Source organism: Lynx canadensis, chromosome B1, assembly GCF_007474595.2.
Source record: "Lynx canadensis isolate LIC74 chromosome B1, mLynCan4.pri.v2, whole genome shotgun sequence".
Lineage (NCBI taxonomy): Eukaryota > Metazoa > Chordata > Mammalia > Carnivora > Felidae > Lynx > Lynx canadensis.
This window is the reverse complement of record NC_044306.2, coordinates 120,340,842-120,367,738: the sequence shown is the minus strand read 5'-3', so window position 1 is coordinate 120,367,738 and position 26,897 is coordinate 120,340,842. Positions and strand designations below refer to the sequence as shown.

Genomic DNA, 26,897 nt, shown 5'->3' with positions numbered 1-26,897 from the left:
CCAACTGAGCCACGCAGCGCCCCAGAAAACTAACTTCTATTGTTCAAGCTATCCAGTTTATGGTAGTCTGTTATGGCAGCCCAAACTGATCAACACTCCATGAATGGTATTTGACAACTCAAAAGTTGATGTGAATTGTTTGACCATGAAGACTTTTCCTTCACAATAGAAATAATGCCACTAAAAATGTAAGATGTGAGTATGAGGATATCACTACTAAGTATTAAGAAATGATGAAAAAACATCAAATATACCAAGATGTATGCAGCTGTCAAAACTAAAACTGCAATTGCCTTAAAGAAAATGCACATTCGGACTTCTGTTTTGTTTTTTCACTGCCTGAGTACGTGCCTAAGTCTGTTCCTTGTTCAACCCATGACAATGGGTTTGGCTTCATGACAATGATAGCTGTGTGCCATCCCTAGAACAGGGGGTACCAAAGCAACGTTCTGTTAGCAGTCTTCCCTTAGGCAGAGATTAGGGGGGTAATAAACTAATGGAGGGAGAAAATAGCTCCATAGGAGGAAGGAAAGTGGGAATACTTTGTTCGTTACCATGAAACCACCCAGGAGCAAAATTCCTAGCCTCAAAAATTAGATTTCCTGTGGTTAAACTGCATGATTCCAGGACTAAATGTGGGTAATAGCATAAACCTAAGACAGCACTGTTTCCCCACAAGAAGTCTTCACCTACTTGGACTTCATGTTCCTCTAAGTATGAAATAGGATGAAAAGGGAAGTCGCCCATAGATAATTTCCAAAGTCTTCTCAGAATTAGCATCCTAGACTTCCTAAAACCTGATGACTGTTAGGCAGTTCTTTTCAGGCTCAAATTGTGACTCATTAGTGGGTCAGAAAATCCACTTACAAGGTCACAGTGAGCATTTTGTAAGCAGGCAAAAACTATAATAGAAACCATGGAGTGTATCACTCATAACAAGATATTATTTGGTGACACTTTTGCTTCAGTTACACATTATACAAACCATGTATATATACACTGGATCACAATGTCGCATTCACTTTTTTACAGTAAATGACAGTTAACAGTTTGAAAATCACTACCCTCAAAAATGCGTTAATTGCCCACCGTGCATCATTAAAGACACTCTCCTACATACAGTTAGAAAAAAATAGCACAGCCGAAGGACTACAATAGTGTAAGACAGCTTAAAGTCTTGCTGGTCTGTGCAGTGTCTGTGTAGAAATTTGGGGGGGGCAGGTGGTCACGGATAATCACACTTTGACAGTAGCAACTACTCAATGCCCGAAAGAACGAGGAGGTGGAGAGATAACAAAACTCTAGGCCTTGCCTAACCAAGAAACACTCTTCACTATAGACAACACACTGATAGTTACCAGAGGGGTGAGGGTGGGGGGTGGTGGGTGAAATGGATGATGGGGATTAAGGAGTGGACCTGTTGTGATGAGTACTGAGTGTTGCATGGAAGGGTTGAATCACTAAATTGTAAACCTGAAACTAATATCACACTGTATGTTAACTAACGGAAATTTAAAGAAAAACTTAAATAAAAAAAAAAAAAACACACACAACTCTAGGCCTTGCCTTATAATGAGAACGAGGACAGAGTACTAGCAGAACCCTAGCAGTGTGGCAAAACTGAATTAATGGCAGGCCTGATTTATTTAAAATAGCTATCTACCGGCAAGTAGGATGCAAATAACTTTATACAACCGCCTATTTGGCTTTACAATCTAGATTTCCATAATGCTTTGATTTAACAAAGTTGAACCTGAAACAAAGAAAGCAGTTGTCTAAGAAAGGGCGGTGTTTCCCAGAGCAGGGATAAACAGGATGAGAGCCCAATGCCAGAGCAGTGAGGTGACAACAGAACTGGTTGAACCGTTAAGGAAGGTCAAACATCCTCTCAAACACACCCCTTCACCTCCAAAACAAACAATGAATAAATTATGAAAGCAGTGGGAGGCACCAGGGCTCTTCATAGAACAATCCAGGATGATGAGCCTGAATCCTACGCATCTTGATAAAACTTCCTGAGCTTTTTTGCCATCTTGCTTTACATTTATGCACTGAGCTTTTCTCCTTGGCATCTATTTGTTTTTACAACACCGCTATTGTCAAGGGGAGCACCGGAAGCTCGCCGGCCCTTTGAGCTTTGTGCTATCAGAGACAAACTCCAACCACCTGCCACCCTAATGTTCAGTGGGTTGACTTGTTTTCTCAAAGCATTTTCTCCAATTTTTTTTTTAACTCCTTTGGTCTCTTGGCCACATGAAGGCGATCTCAAACGGGTCTTATTCAGATGAAGCACCCAAGTAAGGAAGATGTAGAGGTAAAGGGGTTTAGATGCATATCATAAACGAGATCTCAAATTATATCCAGAATCATTTAACCAAATAGTTCCATGCATTTCTTCTTCTATTTCCCCTACTCCTTCTTCCTCACCAATTCTGGCTAGACAGCAATTTTTGGGTTTGGTTTCTTTTTGTTGGTGTGTTTTTTTGTGGGTTTTTTTTTTTTTTTTTTTGGCAGGTGGGGGGGTTGTTCGTTTCTTTGTTTTGTTTTGTTTTGTTTTTGCATCTTTTTCAGGACACACCTTTGTGGAAATGCTGATGCAGGGAGGGACAGGGACAGGGTTGAATGACTAGGGCACTTCCTCCCCAACATTTTGTACAGTTAAAACTTGCTTATAATAAATGCCAACGAGTTAGGCAAGATTTGAAATCACACAGCATAGATAATGACACAGGCCCTGTACTTGGCTAAACTTTGGTCAGGCTCCTCTAATCCTTTGAGGCCTCTGCCTTGCATCCATTCTCACAGGGTCTGTATTGTCCCATTTTAGCAAGAATCCTGCTAAAATCCTTGGGATCTGATCACTCCTGCCTGCCTTCAGTAAGGATCCTATTAAGTAGGATCCTCCTCCTCCCCAAATCCCTAGGATCCTCCTCCTCCCCAAATCCCTAATGTTTCCTCTTAGTAATTTTCCATTCCTTGACCCCACCTTGCTCCTTGGTTATAAATCACCACTTGTCCATGATGTATTTGGAAATGAGCCCAGTTCTACACTGAGGTCCCTTCTCCCCTATTGCAACAGTTCTTGAATACAATCTGTTTTTATAGCTTCAACTACTGTTGTACTATATTACAAGTATAATAACCATGTAATTGTACTACATGTTGCATAAATTATTTTCTTCATTTAACAAAATTTCTAGAATCATAGAAGTCTGGGTATAATACCAATGGGAGAAGAGGAAGGTGGGGGAAGTTGAAGTTTGACAACCAAGAAAGAAATAACAAAGGTAAGTCCTAACACCCTCCATTAAGAAATCTAATAATTGTGGCAGAAATAAATCACACACCAATGTTTATAAAACCTGAGAAAAAGTGATAAATTCATGAGACAGAATGATAAAGAGCTAGGATGTTCCCGTAAGGGAGAAATGATATGCAGAGGAAACAGTCAAAAACAACTCTGAGGTTAGGCCTTTGAGAAAGTAGACAGTGGCTGTTGCCACAGATGTGACTGGGGGACGTAGGAAAAGAAATACATTTGGGAGGGTGGTGGCCAGTTTGGTTTGAGACATTTTAAGTTATAAGGCCTGTGAAATACCAGATGGAAATGATGAGTGAGCTTTTTCCAAGAAAGGTAGAGGCCAGAGATAAGGACGTGACTGTCTTCCGTGAGGAGATAAGAGCATGGGGGGGGGGGGGGAGGGAGAGTGGGGGAGCGGGGGATCGACAGAGTTCAGAAAGAAGAGAAAAGCTTTGGAGTTTAGGAACACATATACAATTTGTGCAAAAGCAGCAGGAGAAACCAGAGAACAAGAAAGAGCGAGAAAAGCCCAAAACATAAGAAGTCCTCTAGGCCAGTAAAATGTAGTGAATGCCTGTTGTTTTTGCCTGCTTGAGATCCCCATCATCCAGTAATAGACCATCTTCCTGCCACGGGAGCCTCCTTCTATGTGATGTAGTTGGGGCTGATCAGAGAACACGTGACACAGACCAGTCCACTGTCTCCTAGAGCTATTGAAAAAAATCTTTTTTGACTAGGATTGCTATGAGCCTGGGGTTCCCTTAGGCCACGTTTCCAGCATGTGAAAGAAGGTGAACTAATGCGTAGAGATGACAGGTTTCCAACACAGTTGCTAATCCCCTGGTTAGAGCTGTGCCTAAAGCTGGTTCTGCCCCTTGACTCTTCAGTGACCTGAGACAATGAATTCCCTTTGTGACTTAAGCTAATTAAAATTAAGTTTTTTTCACTTACAAATGAAAGACTACTGATTGATCTATAAAGTAATCATCCTAAAAGACATTTTTAAAGCTAGGAAATGAAGGGGCACCTGGGTGGCTCAGTCGGTTAAGCGTCCGACTTTGGCTCAGGTCATGATCTCACGGTCCGTGAGTTCAAGCCCCACGTCAGGCTCTGTGCTGACAGCTCGGAGCCTGGAGCCTATTTCAGATTCTGTGTCTCCCTCTCTCTCTGGCCCTCCCCCGTTCATGCTCTGTCTCTCTCTGTCTCAAAAATAAAATAAACGTTAAAAAAAAAAAAAAGGAAAAAAATAAAAATAAAATTAAAAAAAGCTAGGAAATGAAGCTATGTCCAGAACCTATGGGAAAACAAAATGATAAGCTTTTCCACTCCTTAAACCTTCTCTATTCTTCCTTTTCTCAACACATAGGCAGCTCTCTCTACTTGGCTGTCTTGTCAAATGGCACAGATTAAACAATAAAGAACAATAGGAACATCTGATCCTGTGCCCACTATGCCAAGGCTTTCACACCACACTGAAAGTGAAATATCATTCTATTCAAAAGTCACCCCAAAGATTATTTCAGATTCTGCTTTTCCATGAACTGTGCTTCTGTGGAAACTGAACGGTTCACAAACACAATCAGGACACCGCTAGTTGTGCCATGTTTTCTCTTATGAAGGTAAACGTAGGAAGAGGCAGCACTTTGTGATTCATTTAGACTCAATGACAGTCAAAGTTAGAATGAAACATCTAGTCCAGTCAGTTTTTTAGGATGTCAAGTAACTGAGCCACACAAACTTTAAATTTCATTACCAAGCCCCAAGGGAGCCCGAGGTAGAACTGGGATTAGAATCCAAGTCTGAGGAGCCTGTGTGGCTCAGTGAGTTGAGTGTCCAACTATTGGTTTTGGCTCAGGTCTTGACCCAGGGTTGTGGGATCGAGCCCCTGCATCAGGCTCTGCATTGAACATAAAGCCTGCTTGGGATTCTCTCTCTCCCTCTCGCCCTCTGCCCCTCTTCCCAACTCACATGCATGCACACTCACTCTCTCTCACTCTCTAAAATAAAATTAAAAAAAAAAAAAAAGAATCCAAGTCTGAAAAAGAACTCTGTCTACCTCTTTTTCTTTTAATGACTTCTCTACCCTGCCCTGCACTGCCACACCTGTTGTTTTACAGCAGGAACTACGGCTACCTTCTGGAATTTGCCGTGTATGTAGCTGAGATGAAAACCAAACAACTCCTCCTTCCCTTTACCCCAAGTGAATGACTCATCTCCCATTCTTTGAAGAGATGTGACAGGTAAGAGTCTGAATAAGAATCCATCCAAAATCTTCATCACTTCTACTCTCATCAAAGCCAATCCTACTTTTCCCTCACTGCCACTGGTGAATATTCATTCACCAAATACAGGTCGATAACATTTTCTCTGGGCCAGGTGTTCTGATGGATGCTGAGAAAAAGACATGGTTCCATCTTCAATAAGCTCATCATTCAGTAGATAAAACATATATATATACAAATGATATAGCTATAGTACAACGTGGGAAGGGGAATAGTAAAGATATATGCAAGGTATTATGAGGAAAGAGGTCTGGGAAGGCTTCTTGGAAGACTAGATACATGTGCTGAGTCTGAAATGCTAAGTCAGTGCGTTTGTTGGCTGGAGAGATAAGATATGAGCCACAAAAACTTCCGTCGGCAGAAATCAGTAACACAAGTAAGTATGTGATTAGTTGGCAAATGAATTTTATAAGCAATAGTTACTATAGGAGTACTGAGAAGCACATAAAAGATATATGCTCAATCTATACCATTTCTTTTAATTCCCAGATCAATTACTAAAGTAGGCTATAGGAGAAATCTGGGATAAAGAAATGATATCTTAGAAAAGTAAGCTGTCCAAGATGAAACAACTCATAAATGTTAAAGACAGAATTCAAACCGATGTCTTCTTGCATTTTCTGACTTCTAAGCCAATACTCTCGCTGCAATACCCCTATGTTTTTTTGGCTGAACACTGAGAATGAGAAGAACACAAATAATGAAAGAGAGAACCATTTAGACCCTGGCAAGGAGTATATTTGTTGCCCCTAAAGTGACATGAGTCATAGAGTTAAATTACTCTTAGATCATATTTAGCGTTCTACCCGAGGAGAAACCTCGCAAACAATCAAACATCAGCCAGGTTTTCTCACCACGGTGAGAATTGAGGAAATGCAAGATGGCTGTGATTCTTTGCCCCTCAAATAGCCCTCCTACCGGTCACCCAAACAAGAATGTTGGGCACACTCACACAGCAGACAGCCCAGAACCTGGTACAATATCCTCAGCCACATATCCATGGTTGCTACATTGCCATGAGCTACTCTTGTAACAGGATCATCAAATCTGGAATACCTGGATGTGTACCATTTTGAATGCTTTGCATCCGTGTTACTATCTTCAATTCCATGTTTTTGCAGCTCAAGCAGAGGAGTCACCAGGTTGGTTCATCCACCTCAGCTACCATCACATAACCATATGACTTTGAGACCAGCACGACTGGCCATAGATTGTTAGGAATGTATTGAGAGGAGGAAAAGGTGAAGATCCAAAATAATTATTTAATGGGAACAAAACCTCTGGAATCCTTGAGATCACATTTACCACAGTATTTATGAATGCTAATACTAACAATTTTGCTATTATATATATATGTATATATATATATATATATATATACATATATATATAAAACTAACAATTTTGCTATTTTATATATATATATATATGTGTGTGTATATATACACACACATATATATATATAAAAAACATTGTGCGTCTGGCACACAGTAGGGTTCAGTAAATACTTGTGGAATGAATGGATGAGTAAATGAATACATGAACCCCTCACTTGTCTTCACAGTATTTTTAAAAGACAACTGCAAAACATTTTAAGTTCACAGTAGTAACCTAAAGAAAATTATGAAAAAACAAACAAGCCCAGAAAGTGTGGTATACATTAGAGTGGTTCCAAGTGGCGACTAGCCAAAGCTCCCAAAAGAACAACTTAAATACTGAAATGTTGAAAAGGTGGTTTGAGTTTAACAACTGGGAGACCCTTTCTGACCATGAAACAAGTGAACAGTACCTGTTCATCCTTTCAGGGGTAACTGCACAATGTCATGGAACCAGGGATTTCGATGCTCCACCCTGGCAGCAGGCATGTTCAAAGTCAGAGTGACTGAAAACACCACTTCCAGAGTTGCTGCTGATGCAATAATGGAACTACCAAGCCTTAGTCACAAGGAGCGTTGAGTACCTCTTCCAAACCCCCTTGGTATTGCTCAATATATATATGGCACTGAGTCACACTAAGCAACATTCTCTTGAACTTTTTCCCTCTTCATTTCCTCTTCAACGTCTTCTCAATACAATTTTACCAAGATAAAAGGGATTTTTTCTAAGGTTTGCGCAAAGAACATTCTAGACACGTGATCTCTAGGTTCAAGAGGTGGCTAATTGAGCGATCCCAGCTCTGTTTTCCTGATTCATTTTTCCATCGTTCCCTCAACTCTTCTCACACCTCTTACTGAAGCCACTAGAGTGCTGATGCATTTCCATGCAGAATACACACATACACACACACACAAACATATGTGCGCACACGCGTTCACATTCACTCTCAAAACTGCTCCTAAAGAAGAGACATAAAGGGCCTTAGGTATATTATTTAAAGAAAATAGCTTGCTTTGTGATACATTGTTTGGGGAAATAATATTATCGTGAAACGGTATGTATCGAATGACATCATTCTATAAATAAGGTTCAATCCAATCTGGAAATGTATGCTTCAAAATATTAACAGTGTTTCTCTCTCGGTGATGAAATTACGGGTGATTTTTATTTTTTCCTCTCTGCTTCTCTATATTTGCCAAGTTTTAGACAATGTATGTGTATTCCTGTTCCAATTAGAAAAATAAAATTAAATCATGGGGAGTTTCTTCAATCTCTTTTTCTAGGTTCCTCCAAACACAATTAAGACAAGCTGGAATTTTTTTATTTTACTAGAGAAAAAGAAACTTTAAAAGCTACGATACACTTTGGGGCGCCTGGGTGGCGCAGTCGGTTAAGCGTCCGACTTCAGCCAGGTCACGATCTCGCGGTCCGTGAGTTCGAGCCCCGCGTCAGGCTCTGGGCTGATGGCTTGGAGCCTGGAGCCTGTTTCCGATTCTGTGTCTCCCTCTTTCTCTGCCCCTCCCCCGTTCATGCTCTGTCTCTCTCTGTCCCAAAAATAAATAAAAAAAAAAAAAAAAGTTGAAAAAAAAAAAATTTAAAAAAAAAAAAAAAAAAAAGCTACGATACACTTTTTACAAGAGGGTTAAAGACTTTTCTGATTTTACCATAGCTGTTGACACATGTCTCAGACCTGTCCCATCCACATTCAGTTTCTCAAGGCGTCCTTGCCCCTGAAAGCTGGCATGGTATCAGAGCACAGACACTCGGTGTGGATTCTTGACTTTCTGACCCTGACCTGCCTCCAGCTAGCAGGAACCCCCCTACTTTCCATCACCTGTGAGGACAGCCTTCTCCCTTTTGCTGCCAGGATCAAAAGGTCTTTGGGTCTTGCTGCTCACCAAGGGCCTTCCACTCGGCCCCTTCAGAGATAAGGTGTAGAAGATATGACTGCTCTCCAGTCAGGACTGGGGCAAATGTCACAAGGGTGAGCTCATCCTTCAAAGTCATCTCACCTCTGCATACAAGGAATGACTTAATCCACCCCAGCCCCAATATTATGAAAAATCTTTAGGACAGTAGGTCTCAAGACGTCATCCAGGCACCCCTACAGATTACCAAAACCCTTTCAGAGAATGTGTAAGGTAAAACTTATTTTTATAATAATATCAAGACTGCATTTTCATTTTTTTTTATGGGTGAACAATGGCTATTCCAGAAGCTATGTGACATATGTCACAACAAATTGAATACAGGAGCATATATCAGAATATACCTGTCTTCTAAGCCACATGTTAAAGAGATTTACAAAAATGTAAAACAATGCCATTCTTCTCACTAATTTTTTGTCATGAAAAACACAATTATGTTTTCATTAAAAACTGCTAATATAGTATGGGCTTATTAATGTTATTTTTAATATATTAAATATTTAAAATTCTTCTCAACATTAATTTCTATAATGGTATATATCAATAGATATAAACCACATATACTGAAGGTCTTTGGTGTTCTCAATAATTTTTAAGAGTACAAAAGAGTACAAACTTGAGTCTGGCACATAAGACTGACACATAGGCCTCCAGATACCACTTAATTGACAAGTTGGGAGCTTCTAATTGATCTTACCTAATATACCTCTCACCCTATTTATCCTACATCCCCATAAGATTGCTTCTATTGAAACACTGCCACTGTCACTCTTCTACTCAAACAGCTCCCCACACAAAAATAAAAAACTTTCCTTCTGCCAAGCATCTAAAGTCCTAACACGGAAGAACTTCAGTTGCCTGTCTCCAATCTTCCTACTGCCTTTACCATCCTCCAAAAGCATACTGGAACTCTCTATTCTGATTTATTTTATTTTATTTTTATTATTTTTTAACGTTTTTATTTATTTCTTGAGAAAGAGAAAGAGAGAGAGAGAGCATGCATGAGCAGGGGAGGGGCAGAGAGAGAGGGAGACAGAGGATCCCAAGGGGCTCCGAGCTGTCAGCACAGAGTCTGATGCAGGGCTTGAACCCACAAACCATGAGATCATGACCTGAGCCGGAGGCAGACACTTAACTGACTGAGCCACTCGGGTGCCCCAAACTCTTTATTCTAAATAAAAAGTTTTAACAAGTCTTGTATTGGGACTTTGCATGCCCCATGTTCCCTACCTAGAATTCTGATACATATCCTTTCAAAGTATCCAACTCCTATCTGTCCTGACCTTTGGCCCCCACCTCCGCTGATTAATACTGCATGCTCACCAGACTCTTAACGCCTGTGGTATTTTTTGGTTAGCACTTACAGTGTGCTTCTTTGTATTATCATCTGTTCATGAAAATGGATATCTCTTTAGTAAGATCACATGAAGATCTCGAAAGGATAGATGTAGTCCTTTTACATCTTCTTCATCCCCTAATAAGGCTTTGGACCATGTAAGACACTCAATTTATAACAATCACATATTTGACAGATTAAAGAAAGGGAGGATGGATGAAAAAAATTGGAAACTACTCGCACATAGTATCTGAGTATAATTCTGAGAAATACAACTCAATAACCTGAAAGTCATTTACCAGTTATTCACCTCTGAAGAGCCAAATTTTCCAATCACAAGTTTCTCTGCTATGCCATGAAACGTTTCCAGAATCAGTTCAGGGTGGCCCTGATGCTACAAATAAGCTATACTAACACCAACTTTTCCAACTTGCCCTAAGAACTATAACTATAAGCCATGGAGAAAATCCAAGTCTAAATGAGAAAAAAAAAATTTTTTTGACAAAATTCAGAAATTAGAAGAAATAAAAGCTTTATTATTTCCTTCTCTGATGCTATACAGGTTACACTTTAACATACTATTTATTTTATACTATTTTAAAAATTTGTCTGCACCAAATAAAGGAATTGCTAGTTTGCCTCGAATCAAATGAGACATTTAGATTGATTTAAGAAGTTATTTTAGGGGTGCCTGGGTGGCTCAGTTGGTTGGGCATCAGACTTCAGCTCAGGTCATGATCTCACGGTCTGTGAGTTCGAGCCCCGCGTCAGGCTCTGTGCTGACAGCTCAGAGCCTGGAGCCTGCAGCATATTCTGTGTCCCTCTCTTGCTCAGCTGCTCCCCCACTCATAGTCTTTCTCTCTCTCTCTCTCTCTCTCTGTCTGTCTCTCTCTCTCTGTCTCAAGAATAAATAAAACATAAAATTTTTTTAAAAAGTTATTTTAGTATGTTAGTATAAAATTTGGTGTTAAAATGTTGGAGCTATTCATTCATTCAACAAATATTTTCTGAATACCTACTAAATGCCGGATACTATGCTAGTTACAGAAAGAGAGAAAGTGATTGAAATGAACCCGATCCCTAAACTCCGAGGTCTTACAGACTATTGCAGGGCTTAGATATAAATATAAATAACTATAGTATGGCCTGGTAAGTGTTAGGGTGTGGAGAAAGGATAATTAACCCACCCGAAAGTATTGGGATTGTCAGAGGCTTCCAAGAAAGGAAGCAATTATCTAAGTTGAGATGTGAAGGAAAAAGGAGAAATAAGGTTGGAGAAATACAGGGGTAGGAATATATACTGCAGGGTCTTGAATATCAGGTGAATTAGATTTTATTCTAACAGTAATGAGAAGCCATTTAAGGAGGGTGCAATGATCAAATTTGCATATTAGAGATGAAATCTGGCAGGACTGTGGAGCATAGGAAGGGACACAGGACAGGACTGGATGCAGTGGCAGCAAGAGAAACAGGGCAGACATGTATCGAGCACTTGCAGCATGCCAGGCACATGACAGAATGGCAAGATACAATAACTCATTTAATCTCCACAACAATCCCATAAAATAGGTAAAATTATCCCTATCAGACTAAAGAGAACCCTGGAGTTTAGAAAGATTGAGTCAGAACCATGTTGACCTTAGTGTGACAGGACTTATGTGCATTTGCAATAAGGGGGGAGGGGTTTCAAGAATAACATCCAGTTTTTCAACGTAGTCAACCAACCAAGCAGACGGCGATGCTGATCACTGAGACTGGCAGAATGGAATTACCAGGAGGCTGTGATGGAGAAAGGATAGAGTTGATGAGCTCCATCTGGATTAGGTTTAGACCTGCTGAGCTGGGGACGGGAGAGGACTGCACATCAATCGGCAACAGGATGTGCCAGGCTAAACCTCAAGAGAGAAATCTGGACCCAGCCAACCCCCTTAGGGAGCATCTACGAACAGGTGAAAACTTCAGTCGGAGGACAGATGGACATTATGTGGAGGGAGCGTGTAAAATCAAAAGGAAGAGGACTTGAGGTAGAACCCTGAGGAACATCAATACTTAAAAGACGAGCAAAGAACACTGAAATTGAAAAGAAGCAGAAAGAGAGGTAAGAAAATCAAAGCACACATAGTCACAGGCAAGGAAAGGGTGTGTTTCACCTGGGAAGCGCCCATTGTATTTAGCAGTAAGAAGGTTCTGGGTGATGTCCTGCAGAGTAATTTCATGAAAGCATTAGGGACAGAGCCCACAGTGTGCTGTGGAGTGACTGGAAGGTGAGAAAACGGAATGGCAATTCAACTATTTCCACTGGCCCATTATATACAGAAAGCAGTGCATAAACACCGTGAGATATTCAGGGAATTCACAGCACAGGGGCCCCAGTAACATAGCATCTGCCCAAAACCGGCACAGTGGAGAAGAAACAGGCATTCAGACTTGGAATGTCTGTTCTCCAAGACAAATCTGGATACTTGGTGACTTTTGCCAAATGACTTATTTGTGTCTCAGTTTCTGGGCAAACTGGTATGTCTTAATTCTCCCCCAATACTGTTTTGAGTGTCTAATGCCAATAATCAGAAAATAACATTGCAAGGTTGAAAAATAGCTGTGAAGGAATTAACATCAGGTTTTAGAGCTAGCCCTGACTGTTGCAGAGACAACTTCAGCGGGGAAAAATAATAATAATAACTTTTTTCTTGTTTTCTGAACAAGAGTAATATCAGCAGAGAACACCTTCCTGCTTCAAACGATTGTACAGTTCCCAGTGACTTCAAGAAGCTTGCATCAATTCTACCTTGACATCCAGGCACATAGATGAAAGTAGGGGACACTTGACATTTCGGAAAATCAAGCAGCTCATCCGTGGGATGATATTCTTCAGCACGAGGAACAAAATGGAAAGAGCATAGGTTTTGAAGTCCAGTGCCTCTGGAAAAGAATCCTCACTCTGCCACTTCTGAGCTCTGGCTCTGAGTGACGTATTTATCCTAGCTAAGACTGGCTTTCCTCATGGGAATACCTAGAACTCTTATCCTGTGAGATTAGGAGGGTTAATGGGATGACGTATAAGGAAGTACCGAGCACAGTGCCTGGCACATGATAAGTACTCCATAAATGTTAACCTCATTCTTATTAGAACACAACCTACTTCCTCTCCTAGAGTGAAGGTCCTACCCAGTATATTTCTTTAACTGGCATTCATCCCAAGATTAAGAATAGAGCCGGGGCGCCTGGGTGGCTCAGTCGGTTGGGCGTCCTACTTCAGCTCAGGTCATGATATCGCAGTTTGTGACTTCAAGCCCCACGTCGGGCTCTGTGCTGACAGCTCAGAGTCTGGAGCCTGTTTCAGATTCTGTGTCTCCTCCTCTCTCTGCCCCTCCCATGCTTGTGCTCTGTCTCTGTCTCTCAATAACAAATAAACGTTAAAAATTTTTTTTTTTAAAAACAGAGCCAATGTGTAGCTTTCTTATTAAGGTGTGTAGGTGAAGTAAGCAAAGACGATCCCTAAATTCTGAGATCTCTGCTCCTAAAGAAAATGGTAGAGCATCATGATTTGATATATAAATTCAATTGCCTGGTATCATCAATAGCATGCATTCCTTAACAAAAGAGGCTGTGTGTTTTCTAGCACACGTGTTCAACATCTGCACGAAGCAGGATCTGTGACCCAACTCAGAATCAGCCTACTGATTTTATCATTCCCTTTCATACGAAGTTTGAGCTAACTCTCGTGCCAAACTTATCCCAGGGAGACCAAAATAGTCCCTGTTCTCTTACCTGCTTTCCAACTAACAAGGCCAGCTAGATGTGAAGGACCCTGGATTCTGTCCGCTTATAAAACCCATACAGAGATCCTGAAGTAAATCTACACTTAAAACCGCAATTAGATCAATTTCTAGAAATACACCATGCACTCCCAACCATTCACATTTCAGTATGATGTAAATGCTGGGTAAAAACAATACAACACAGCCTCAGCAGAACTCTGGAGGAGAAGAAATATTCATAACTTCAACGCACATTGAAACACTCAATATTATTTCTTTAGCCTATACACCAAAGGCTTACATTTTTTGGAATTTATCCCCAGTGTTTGATAAAAGGGAAGCAGAAGCAAACAGGCAAAGACTTTCTCAAGGTAAGAGCTGTCATGGAAAACTAACACTGAAACCAAAGTCAATGGACTGACATACTTCCTACTGAGCTTTTAGGACCGGCATATTTCTCATTGAACTTTTCATTTCATTAATCCTTACTGTCTTTTTATAGCAGTGCCTTCCTCTGTAAGTTGACCGACACTAGGGTGCTCAGGCCTCCAGCGAAAGACAATTTTGTTAAGAACAGTTATCACTATATCAAGTAACACAGTATTATAAAGTATGCATTGAGCATATGTTCGAGCCAGGCATGACGCTAAATGTTCTACATGTATTTCTTTATTTGTTATTCATTATTTGGAGTAACATAGGTAATGGGAAAAAAATTTTATTTGAGTTACTACATATAATGCGCTGAAGATAGAAGTGCCTAAAATATAGTAATTGCTCAATAAATGTTATTATTGTTTTTATATTTTAGTTCAAACAACCATCCTATGAGTACAGTTCATTTTTTTTTTTTTCAGTTCACAGATGTAAAAACTAAGGATTAAGGAGGTTAAGGACTTTCCTGTGATTCCCCAGGTAATAAGTGACAAATTAGAATTTCAGCCCAGGTCTGTTTGATTCCAGAGGCCAAATTGTTAACCATTATGTTGTATTCTCTACTATAGTTAGAGATCTAAGAAGCTCACCAAATAAATCGATGACAACTCTGGATTATTTTTGAGCTAGGTTCATAGAACTAAAGCCTTAGAGGCCTTATCAAGGCACACCTGTTTTTTGTTCTCTAGCCATTCAGTTAGTCATAAAAAAAAAGTCAAGGTATTAAATACTTGGACTTGCAAGGCATAATACTACTTTTCAGGTTAACACCTTTGATCTAGATTCACAGATTTTTGTTTTTGTTCTCCTTAAACTCCAGGCCAAGAAAAACAACAGAGGATCTTTGGAAGGAGACAGAAACCAACTGAAACAAGGCTCCATTCTGGAGATTTTCTATGCTCCCAAATCCCTCCATCACAAAGGTAATTCAATGATAGTTTCATTTCTTTATAAATCTCAAGACTCGGCAAACTCATTTGCCCCTGAAATAGACAACTGGGAATAGTTTGAGAATAAATTAATTAGCTTCAATTACAAGCAGGAACCTACTGTTATCTAGAGTTGGGAATGGGAAAACTTTCTGAAAACTATAGTTTCTTTGGTGGTCTACAGTTTAGTAACATTCTTTTTTTAAATAAATTGCACTGTAAATGACCCCAATATTAACTGTTTGCCCTTAGCAATATGGATAGTCCCTTGAGGAAATGCCACTCTGAATATAAGTGACTTACAAACTCTTATTACCAACCTCAATAAGCTCCCTTTATATAGGGTTGCTTCTCTTTTCCCTGAGGAATATCAATCCCTCTCAACCTCAGGCCTTATTTTCCATTCCTATTTATATTCCTATTTTTCTCCCCCAATCTCTACTACTACAACCAAAAGAAACTGATCACATAGAGGACTCAAATGTACATGAAATTTAGTGTACATTAAATTTAAAACCCTTAAGTTTAGAAAACTTAAAACAGTCATAGTTGAAAAACAATGGTTTTTTTTTTTAATGTTTATTTATTTTTGAGAGAGAGAGAGAGTACACGAGCGAGGGAGGGGCAGAGACAGAGGGAGACACAGAATCTGAAGCAGGCTCCAGACTCTGAGCTGTCAGCACAGAGCCAGATGCAGGGTTCGAACCCAGGAACCGTGAGATCATGACCTGAGCTGAAGTCAGATGCTTAACTGACTGAGCCACCCAGGCGCCCCAGCAATGGGTTTTTATGACAGGGAAATGAAGTCCCTGCACCTCAGCATATCCCAAGATAGGTATGATCAGGAAGCAGGATATGGCATGAATCCTGGGAAGCATAAAAACTGCAAATCTCCCCACCCAGCTACTCTACTGTGAGCAAGGAATAAAGATCTATCCCCAGTAAGGAAAAAAGTTTACCTCTGCCCTCTCCTGCTAACTGCAGCATTGACCTGCCTACAGCCAGAGTTGATCATTCTGCTCACCTACTCTTCCCTCATTGCTTCAACTCCTTCCTAGCACCTTGGCACAAACCTCTTTCTGCAGCGCTGTGCGGCCAGCAAGGCAGTTGCTTCACAGGCACCTAAAGGAGGATCTACCCTCTCAACTGCCAGAAGAGAGAGTAAATTCATTGCCAGAATCCTTCTAGAGTAAAAGTGAAAACAGCACTGAAAGTTTTAACAGGAGGCATAGGTGTTTCTCTCCTACTCGGAGTCTATCCCTACAGGAAAACACAAGTTGATTAATACGCCTTTCAGAGGGAAGACTTAAAACTCAGAATTAGGAAAACTATTGCTGCCAAAATATTTTCTCCGAGAAAAATTCATCATATAAGAAAGAATCAAGGACAATTTCATTCTATAAAAGAATTCATGTTGCCCACAGGAAAGTCCATCCTGTGGTTAATAGTACGGGACACATTTGATACAAGCAGATGTTCAATCAACAAATATTTTAGAAACTGAACCAGATATGCAAACTTATCCAAAAGGGGAATTTACTGATTTGTAACTCCTCCCTGAAACGTTTCCCAAAATGATCCTTCACCCTTTCATTTTTTTTAAATTTTTGTTATTGTTTATTTATTCTTTGAGAGACAGACAGACAGTGTGTGAGCAGGGGAGGGGCAGATAGGGAGGGAGACACAGAATCCGAAGCAGGCTCCAGGCTCTGAGCTGTCAGCACAGAGCCCGATGCAGGGCTTGAATTCACGAACGGTGACATCATGACCTGAGCCGAAGTCGGTCACTCAACCAACTGAGCCACCCAGGCACCCCCTTCACCCTTTGAAACTAGTAGCACATGCTGGGGCGCCTGGGTGGCTCAGTCACCTAAGCACCCAGCTCTTGATTTCAGTTTAAGTCGTGATCTCACATAGTGGGATTGAGCCCTGCATCAGGCTTCACACGGGGCATGGGGCCTGCTTAAGATTCCCTCTCACCTCTCTCTCTGCCCCTCCCCCGCCCATTCTCACTCTCTCTCTCTCAAAAATTAAAAATAAGAAAAATAAACTAGTAGCACATGCTATCACCAGTCTTCATATGACAGTTAACCACAGACAGCCTAGTGATATCTCTCACCATATTTGCCTTAGCGATTACTTAACTACGCAGTTTGCCTTGTATACCTTTCACATCTTATTTATTTAGATTATAAGCTCTCTGAGGAAAAGGACTCATTATCACCACTGTAGTTTCTATACTCTTGGCACAGTTCCCTTCAAGTGACTAAGCAATGGATAAGCTGATAAGTGATCAATGATGAGTAACTTCTACTCACAATTCAAAATCTGAGGTAATAGTGGCCCAGGGTAGAGAGAGTATGATTTCCAAGACCATAATTCAAAAAATCCACTATCCCATAGCGTTGAGGATTGCCTGAGGTCCTACCACTTTCCATGTGACACCAGGTGAGTTACTTAATCTTTCTGTACCACGTTTTTCTCATGTGGAAAATGAAGATAATAATGGTGCCATTATCGTAGGGTTGGGAGTATGAAATGTGATAATACAAATAAACTGGCTAAGAGTTATGGCACATAGTACAAGACAAATAAATTCCTAGACACAATTATTTATGTTTTGTACAAAAGGGTTCGTGGGACTCTTAGAGTAGTTAAATATGGAAAGAATGAAGGGCATTTTCCTGGACAGATTCCAATCATACCTGGCAAAGAAGCAAACTAAATTCTTGACATCACAGTCAAATGAATTACGAGTGTCCTTCGTTTTCCCAAAACCTCTAGGAAACAATGATTTAACTGTACTCTGTCAACTTAAATGAGAGTGATGTAATAGATCAGAATAGGTACATTGTCTTAAAGGAAAAGCAACCAGAGACCTAAATGCAACCTCGCCCTCTGTCCCGCCCTTCATTTCTCACCTGAACGAGCAGGCTGGAAGGCATTCCTAGAAGACTTACCCCAGCCATTTCTCAGAACACAAAAGCCAAAAGAACAGATGCTCTTTCTCTCCTCCATTCATGTCAGCGGTTCCCACAACCTCCCTCATCTAACCTACCATGACCCCCACCCCAGGAAAAAGTACAATAGAACAAACTATGCATACAATACATATGTCATGAACACACACACACACACACACACACACACACACACACCACACACCACTAGCCAGGCCATCCACTGAAATAAAAGGCCTACAGTTACCTCACTGCTTCTCCCTCTGGCATCATTAGGCCAGAAACTAATGAAGGAAAAGATTTAACAATAGTTAAATGACACAACAGGCAAAAGATTGAAGTAGAAGATATTTATTTGGGGGCACTTTTATTGCCTGCTTTTCTGCAAGACGTAGGGTCTTTATGCTACCTCCCGACTGTCTCCAGGCCCACACAGTCATTACATCTCTTGCAAACCACCACAGTCTCCTCCTTCATTCTGTCTTGGCCCGACCCAACACATTCCACACTCTCATGCGGAAGAATTTTCTGAAAATACAAGGCTGATCCTGTTACACTTTTGTTTGCAATTCTTTAATTACACATGTCATGCTGCGGTGCATTGTGGTTATGTATGCATATGTCATACCTCCCTCAATAAACTGTAACGTCATGGGAAAGCCCAAACTATTTTACCTATATTGAACAATCTTCACTCATTCACTCAAAAAATAGGTAATACGTATGTGTTACGTACCAAGCACTACACTAGCCCCTAGAGATGAGTCAGGTCCTTCCCTTCAATTTGTTTACAATCATGTGTGTATTGTAACTCATAATGTTATTTACATATTATAATATAATTGCAACATAGAATATATTATGATTGCATAGGCACCGATTAACATAGGATCATAGAAAGGTTCCTACTAAATGCTTGAGCAGATCAAGAAAGGCTTCTCAGAAGCAGTAACATCTACACCGATACCTGAAGCATCAGCAGATATATAGGGAGAGTGAGGAACTAAGGGAGATCCATTAAGATGAGAATAGCGGCAAAGGACAAGCCTTGAGAAATACACAGGAACCAGATCATAAAAGGGGTTAAGCCACATTAAAGTGTTTGAAGTTTATCTTGAAGGAATTTAATTGTTTTAGTAAGATGAGTGATATGATCAGATTTTTACTTTAAAAATGACCACCCTAATTAAAGTATAGTAGTCATTCAAGACATCTGTTAAACACATGAAGAGTTAGGGGCGCCTGGGTGGCGCAGTCGGTTAAGCGTCCGACTTCAGCCAGGTCACGATCTCGCGGTCCGTGAGTTCGAGCCCCGCGTCGGGCTCTGGGCTGATGGCTCGGAGCCTGGAGCCTGTTTCCGATTCTGTGTCTCCCTCTCTCTCTGCCCCTCCCCTGTTCATGCTCTGTCTCTCTCTGTCCCAAAAATAAATAAACGTTGAAAAAAAAAAAAAAAAAAAAACACATGAAGAGTTAAATGTAATTAGCATAAAAAAAAACTATTTCAGGAATTCAAAAAAGAGAGAAATCAGTGAATCAGTGCTGGCTGTGATGCCCCAGAGAGGTTTTATGGAGGAGTTCAGCTAGGCTTTTAAGAACATATGATTTTGATAGGGTAATTCAAGGAAAAGAAGGACTTCCTAGTTGGAAACAGGAAGGGTACAAGGAAGATAATTAGCTAGGAAGTGGCTGTGCAAAAGTTTCAGGTGAATTCACAGAAGAGTGACTAGTTTAGTTAAGTGAGTGCCAGGTCTAGAGAGGTAGGATGACATCTCAGGGCCAACCTAGAGGCACAGGGCCTTGAATGCCAGGCTCAGGATTTAAACTTCACCAGCAAAGAGAAGGCTCATGGCTGAGTTTTGAAAGGAGAGATGCATACTCCAAGTGTTTCATTAGGAAGATTGTATACGAATTGGAAGAGGCTTAAAAACAGAGTTCAGGGGGGCATCTGGGTGGTTCAGTGGGTTAAGGATCTGACTCTTGATTTCGTCTCAGGTCATGATCTCGAAGTTTGCAGAATCTAACCACTACTAGGAATGGAGCCTGCTTGGGATTCTCTCCCCCTCACTCTCTGTCCCCCCCCTCCCCCGGCTTGCATGCTGGAGCTCGCCCTCTCTCTCTCAAAATAAATAAATAAACATCTAAAATAAAAAACAAGGGGCTTCTGGGGGCGCCTGGGTGGCGCAGTCGGTTAAGCGTCCGACTTCAGCCAGGTCACGATCTCACGGTCCGTGAGTTCGAGCCCCGCGTCAGGCTCTGGGCTGATGGCTCAGAGCCTGGAGCCTGTTTCCGATTCTGTGTCTCCCTCTCTCTCTGCCCCTCGCCCGTTCATGCTTTGTCTCTCTCTGTCCCAAAAAAAATAAATAAACGTTGAAAAAAAAAATTTAAAAAAAAAAAAAACAAGGGGCTTCTGGATGGCTCAGTCTGTTAAGCGTCTGATTTCCACTCTGGTTATGATCTCGTAGTTCATGAATTCTAGCTCCGCATGGGGCTCTGTGCTGACAGCTCGGAGCCTGCAGCCTGCTTCAGATTCTGCGTCTCCCTCTCTCTCTGCCCCTCCCCTGCTCGTACTCTCTCTCTCTTCCTCAAAAATAAATAAAACATTAAAAAATATTTTTTTAAATACAAAAACAAACAAGGTTCAGGCAACTAGGTGTAGGAATGTGAAAGGAAAAATAAAAGTGGTAGTTTTCTGTGAGAAAAAAAACAAAAAGTTAAGAGAGAGAAGTAAAACATAAGGTTGAGTGATGGATGAAACAAGTTCACCTCACATGCCAAAGTCCCACACCCAGTCCTTCGTTTCCGACACTCCTACTATCCCTCCCTGGGTGACTGATTTATCTGAAAACAGTCATTTCCTGAAGCTTAGTGTTATCATTTGGAGGATGAGAGTCTTCCTTTTTATCATGCTGTTTAGGTAGTATCTACAGCTAAGAACTAGGAGGTGAGGTTTTTTTGAAGAGAAAATTAAAAGAAAAGAACACCTGGAGAATGAGAGTCAACACTGAAACAAAGAAAAGGTCCCACTAAGGCCATTCTTAAATCCCCTAAATCAAATCACCCAGGATATTCATTCAGTTGGGGTGCTCCTGCTTTTTTTGGGGGGGATAGTTTTGTGTATTTTTTTTTTTTTTTTGAGAGAGAAAGTGAGAGAGACTGGAGGAAGGGTAGAAGGGAGAGGAAGAGAGAGAGAAAGAGAAGAGAGAGAAAATCCCAAGCAGGCTCCACACCCTGCATGGGGCCAGATATGGGGCTGGATCTCACCAACTGTGAGATCATGACCTGAGCCGAAATCAAGAGTCGGACACTTAACCGACTAAGCCACCCAGGCGCCCCTTGGGGTGCCCTTGTTTATTGTAGGAACTCCCCGAGATAGATCAGACTTACACCCAGTCATGGAGCTCCAGAGACTCATTCATGTCCCAGGTCCCTCCCCTCACTGTCTGGGTTGCCTATTCCACCTGCTCTTTATACCCCCAGTAACCATAAGCAGCAGAAGGAGAAACTCAATTGTTCCATTGTCTCCAGTTTAAACTCAGATCACTTTGGTCTCCCAAAGCAACAACTTAATTTAATAGTACTTAAGGATGTGGGAAAAAATATTAGAAAACCTTCCAAAATTGTCTAACCAACCTCCAGCATACAGTAGTCTATGACTTGAGAAAAGCCTACCTAAGAAACATCACAGCCCCCATCCAAAAAGCAATGCCATTTGTAAATAAATCTCTTAGAAGACTGAATAAATCCCTGGCTCATCAAAATAAATTCTATTTTCTCAGCCTTTTTCAAAGTCAGAAAGTCAAGCTTCTCACAACAGGTTCATGTATTATTTATTCTACTTCATTGTAGGTGAGGAAACTGAAGATACATTCTTTAAGACAGAGATATTAATGGCTCTAACTTTTGTTCCAGACTGGATGGTGTCCTGCTAGAATGGATATGACTGCCAGCAGATTAACAGATTCTCAGGAATGGCATTTCATCTGTCACCATTTAACGGATGACTATTGTTTTCTTTAGGACTTTTTTTTTTTTAATTTTTTTTTCAACATTTATTTATTTTTTGGGACAGAGAGAGACAGAGCATGAACGGGGGAGGGGCAGAGAGAGAGGGAGACACAGAATCGGAAACAGGCTCCAGGCTCCGAGCCATCAGCCCAGAGCCCGACGCGGGGCTCGAACTCATGGACCGCGAGATCGTGACCTGGCTGAAGTCGGACGCTTAACCGACTGCGCCACCCAGGCGCCCCTCTTTAGGACTTTTTAGAACATCAAGTTGATGTGTGTTAGGCCTGACTACATGATAAACCTTCCTCAGCTTCCCTTTGTTTCCAAAGTAATTACGGGCTTCTTCATGTCTCTTTTTGATGCCCACGAAGGCCATAATGAAGGTAGTTAAATATGCAAACATGGAAACAAGAAACAAGGTGTCAATGTACATATAATTTACTTATTGAGGCATCCGACTTACTCATAAACTGGGATCATACTGCTAATAAAGTTAACTGATTTTCCTAAATAATCTAGGCATATTTTCCAGTGTCTTTGCCAACAGATGGCTCAGGGGTCTTTTGTCACTTTATAATTCATCTACACCTCCAGACACTACAAGATAAGGAGATAATTTAAATCAAAACAATGTGTGGGCCACAGATATGCAGCTGCAAGTGAAATCCTGAAGCTTCTTTCTAAGCATATGACCCACCACTCCTACTCCTACCTAGAAATACTTTAGTCAGCTGTTTCCCCTAATTGAAAAGAAGAGACTGCAACTAGACAAAAAGTACTGAGGAAGGTGTTTGCTTTATTTTCTGAAATATCTATATACTATGGAGGCATTTCAATTTTCCAACATGTAAGTTCTCAGACACTAAACCAAATGTAATGTCATGCCAGAAATGGAACTATATATAGTTTACTAAAGAACATAGGTAAACGGACCACAAAACGCTTCATGGTCAAAGGCAGGCCGCCCTCTGATACCCCATGGCACCAGAAAGTTCCACTTCTTGAATATTGTATGTTTTAATTGAGGAAAGATATATCTAATAAAAAAGAATGCAAACCTACCTATAGTGGTATTAGCAAGGATTTTACTTGATTAAAGTTTCCCTATCTGACATCCAAGATTAGATACATTGGAAAATGCCAAATTCCCAAGAGTGGAGAATACATAGTATGCAGTATTTCCTAAACATCTCAGAACACAAAAGCTTTTTGTAACACAAACTAACACTGCCCATAAGTGACAAACACTAGGCAAAATACTGCACACTGCTATTCATCCTCAGTTGTTAGTGGAACAAGAGCAGAAGGGGAAAAAAAATCAAGGCACTGAGTTAACTGAATTTTTAGAAGTGGGGAGGAGTTTGGGGAGGATGCTAAAAGCACCCTTTGCCTACCTCACGGTTTTAAGAAATAATCATAGAATATTTATCATGGAAGTGACTAGGAATCTACAACAGCATCCTTTTTGAAATTTACTAATAGGTATGATCTTAAAATTCTCCTAGGTAGCTCATAGCTGTCCTTAAATCGAAGACACTACCAAATGCCTAGCTAATACTGTATATGTACTAAGAAATATATATATTTTTTATTTTGAACGAATATTAGAATCAAACGCTTGACCTGACAAATGACTGAAAACTAAAACTCAATCCAGTTCCGGCACCAACTGGGTATACGATCTTGGTCAAGCCCTCATTGGTTTCCCTATCTCTGTACAACAGACCCTTCAGCTCTGGAGGCCTCATGAAACCTACATAGGAAAGACAACTACAAAGTGTCTCGTCAGCAGTTCTTAGCTGTTAGATGAGGGTGCACCAAGCAACTGTTAATGAGGGTGCCAGGTGAGCCACTATCTTTGCTGGGAAGACTTAAGTACGCCGTTCCAATCTCAAAAGCATCTCATAAAGGTGCTTCCCGCCCTCGACTACTTCATAAACTTTTCTATAAAATGTTATGACCACAAGCGTCTGACCTCGCAGCTCATCAGGCGTAAAACTGCAATTTCTGGCTCCCTCAACAACACCAGCCCTTTAACCCTGGTTCGAGAAGCCCAGTGGGGTGAAAATTAAGTGCCGCCAATCAGATACCGCCCCGCACTTGAAAAATGCCCCGAAAGTCTTCCTCCCTCGCTCTTCCCAAATAAATAGCGTTCCTACACAAATGGAAACCCATGGGTGTCCGCGGACACTGGAAGGGCCGTACCTGATTGAAGTGCAGCTGCCCGGGCTCCGCGACACCTTCCGCGGGGGCGGCTCCCAGCTGCTCCAGCAGGCGCGCGAGCTGCGCCGCCGACAGGCTGCGATTCGCGCCGAACAGGCTCAGTACATCCTCGCTGAAGGCGAGCCCGGGCCCCGCCGCCGTCCCTCCGATGCCCGCGGCCGCCAGCAGCAGGAGCCCAGCCACCGCCCGGCCCGGGGCCATCCTGGCCGGGGCTGCCTTTCGAGGGCCTGAAACGGGCTGGAGCGCACGGGGACGCGCTGGGCGCACCTGCGCGGGTGCCCAAGAGCCCGCGCGCGGTTCAGTTGTCGGCGCGGGTCCGAGTCAGCCGTGACGCGGGCGCCCCTGGTCCTCCGCCGCCTTGGGAAGAGCCGCAGCCCGCGACCTGCGGGGCATTGAAGTGGCGGTGCAGCCGGGGGGCGGGGAGCGATAGGCACAGCGGGCCCCCGGGCCTCCTGGAGAGCCTAAGATAAAGAGGACAAAGGGGGACAGAGATAAAGGCCAGCGGGCCACCGCCGGCCAGCCCCTGGAGCACTGCGTGGCCCGAGCCCTCGAAGGCCCGGCCGGGCGTGGGGCCAACTGCCCCGGAGCCGGGTTTGCAAATGTCCCAGGATTTGCATAGTGTGGTGACACGCTCCTCCCGGATATAAAGCCCCAAACCAAGCAATTGCTTAGGAAGAACTAAAACCACTCGCACGGTAGAACCCCACCTCCTCTTCCTGTCTTGCTGCTAAATTCCCGTAGAGGAAACTTGGAAGGGGTGAGACGGGCAGTCCCCAAGGAGCTGCAGGAAACAGCCCCTTCGAAGTCCTGGGCTTTGCGTCTAAACGGGACCCTCCCTCTCCCAGATCTCTTCTCTGGGCTTGGCAAACTAGCCTGCTAACCTCTCACCTCGCCTGTCTGTTTCTGTATCTGCGTCTCTGTGTGTGTCCACGTGAGTCTCAGTCTCTTTCTTTCTCTCTTTCTCTCTCAACACTGTCTCTGGCTAGTCAGCTCTGAAACTCCGAGATCGGCCCTGCGCCCTTTACAGACAGATAAGAGGCGGGCCCTGTCCCCTCCTCTCTAGCACGTGGTGACACACACACACCCTCCCCTAGCCTGAACTCCCGCGCTCGTCCACGCCGGGGCGCAGGGCCGCTGGCCTTTCCTCTTCGTGTGCACTGCGCATTCCTCCTCCGACCCGGCTCCCCACCCGCACCCTGGGGGGTTACCTGAATGCCACGTCCCTGTCGGCGTCCCCAGCCTCCTTTCTGGTCTCGGTGATCTGTTACCTTGATGAAACCGACTTCCTGGAATAGAGTCAAGAGCCCCATGCATTGTCTAAGAGGTTAGCAGGAATTGCTTTTTTGTCTCACTTCGTAAACTCCGGAGGAAAAAAGGAAACCAAATCTCCAGCGTGGTGGCAGGCTAACTGAGCTTGCACTGCCCAAGCCGGCCCTTCCTGACGCCGCACAGGATATCCGCAGATCAGAATGAATGTTTGTTTGTTCAAATGAGGGTTCAAGAAAAGCTGACTTAGGTGTGAGGTCAACAAGTTTGTGCAAAGTGAAGGCGGTGTTTGGGGACAAAGGTTGTGTCTGGTGGATATAACTGTCCAGAAATAAAGTAAACCTTGATTCCCTGCTACATGGCTAAGTACAATACGAAGAATTAATAGTGTTCTTGCCTTTCACGGGGGAGTGCACAGCCTCTTAAATCAGATCTTAGGAGTCCCTAAGGGCAGAAAAAGGCAAGGAGATGAGGAATGGGACAAAATCTCCTCTCCCATGAGAAACTTAGATGTGAATGAGAAAAACAGAGACACAGAGAGAAAATTCCAGAAGGATGAGGATTTGGGTGGACATAACTGAAGAGCTATCATATGGAAAATGTTTAACTGTATTCTAACTACAGAGAGCAGAAGGCAGCAGTAACAGGGCAAAATTATCAGGAGGACGGTTTCTGTGAAATATAAAGCACAAATGCTCGGGGGGTAGTGATTGCTCCACAATTGAAGGTGTTTCAAACGCACAGGTAAGTGGTAGACAGATTCCTGCCTCAGAGGAATATCAGCAAAATGATCCTGCTGCTGTGTCCCTTTCCATTATAAAAATCTAACATTTGTTAGTAATAATTTGTGAAATTACAGAAGGGCAAATATTTCACCCAAGGGCCAGAAGTAAATTCATCATAGTTAAGCTCTTAAATTACACAGATGGTGGGATTCTTCAAGATTTTTATCGGATTCTTAAAAAAAAAAAAAAAAGTTTATTTATTCAGAGAGAGAGTGGGGAGGGGCAGAGAGAGAGAAAGAGAGAATCTCAAGGAGGGTCCTCACTCTCAGCATGAAGCCTTATGTGGGGCTCAAACTCACAAGCCCACGACCT

At 42.1% G+C, this 26,897-nt stretch overlaps 1 protein-coding gene across 2 annotated transcripts in view; it reads right to left on the bottom strand.

Moving 5' to 3' along the window:
• SLC39A8 (solute carrier family 39 member 8) overlaps window positions 1-25,974 on the bottom strand; it is an 81,965-nt gene extending 55,991 nt beyond the window's left edge. Inside the window, exons 1-2 of one of the 2 annotated variants that reach the window (XM_030313353.1) lie at window positions 25,743-25,974; window positions 24,517-24,995 (exon numbers count right to left, since the gene is read on the bottom strand). In XM_030313353.1, coding sequence (XP_030169213.1) covers window positions 24,517-24,735 — 219 coding nt within the window. In that variant the 5' untranslated portion in view covers window positions 24,736-24,995; window positions 25,743-25,974. Of the gene's footprint in view, window positions 1-24,516; window positions 24,996-25,422; window positions 25,554-25,742 lie in introns of those variants that run through there. The other variant, XM_030313354.1, reaches the window with a different exon arrangement.
• Window positions 25,975-26,897: the final 923 nt, after the last annotated feature.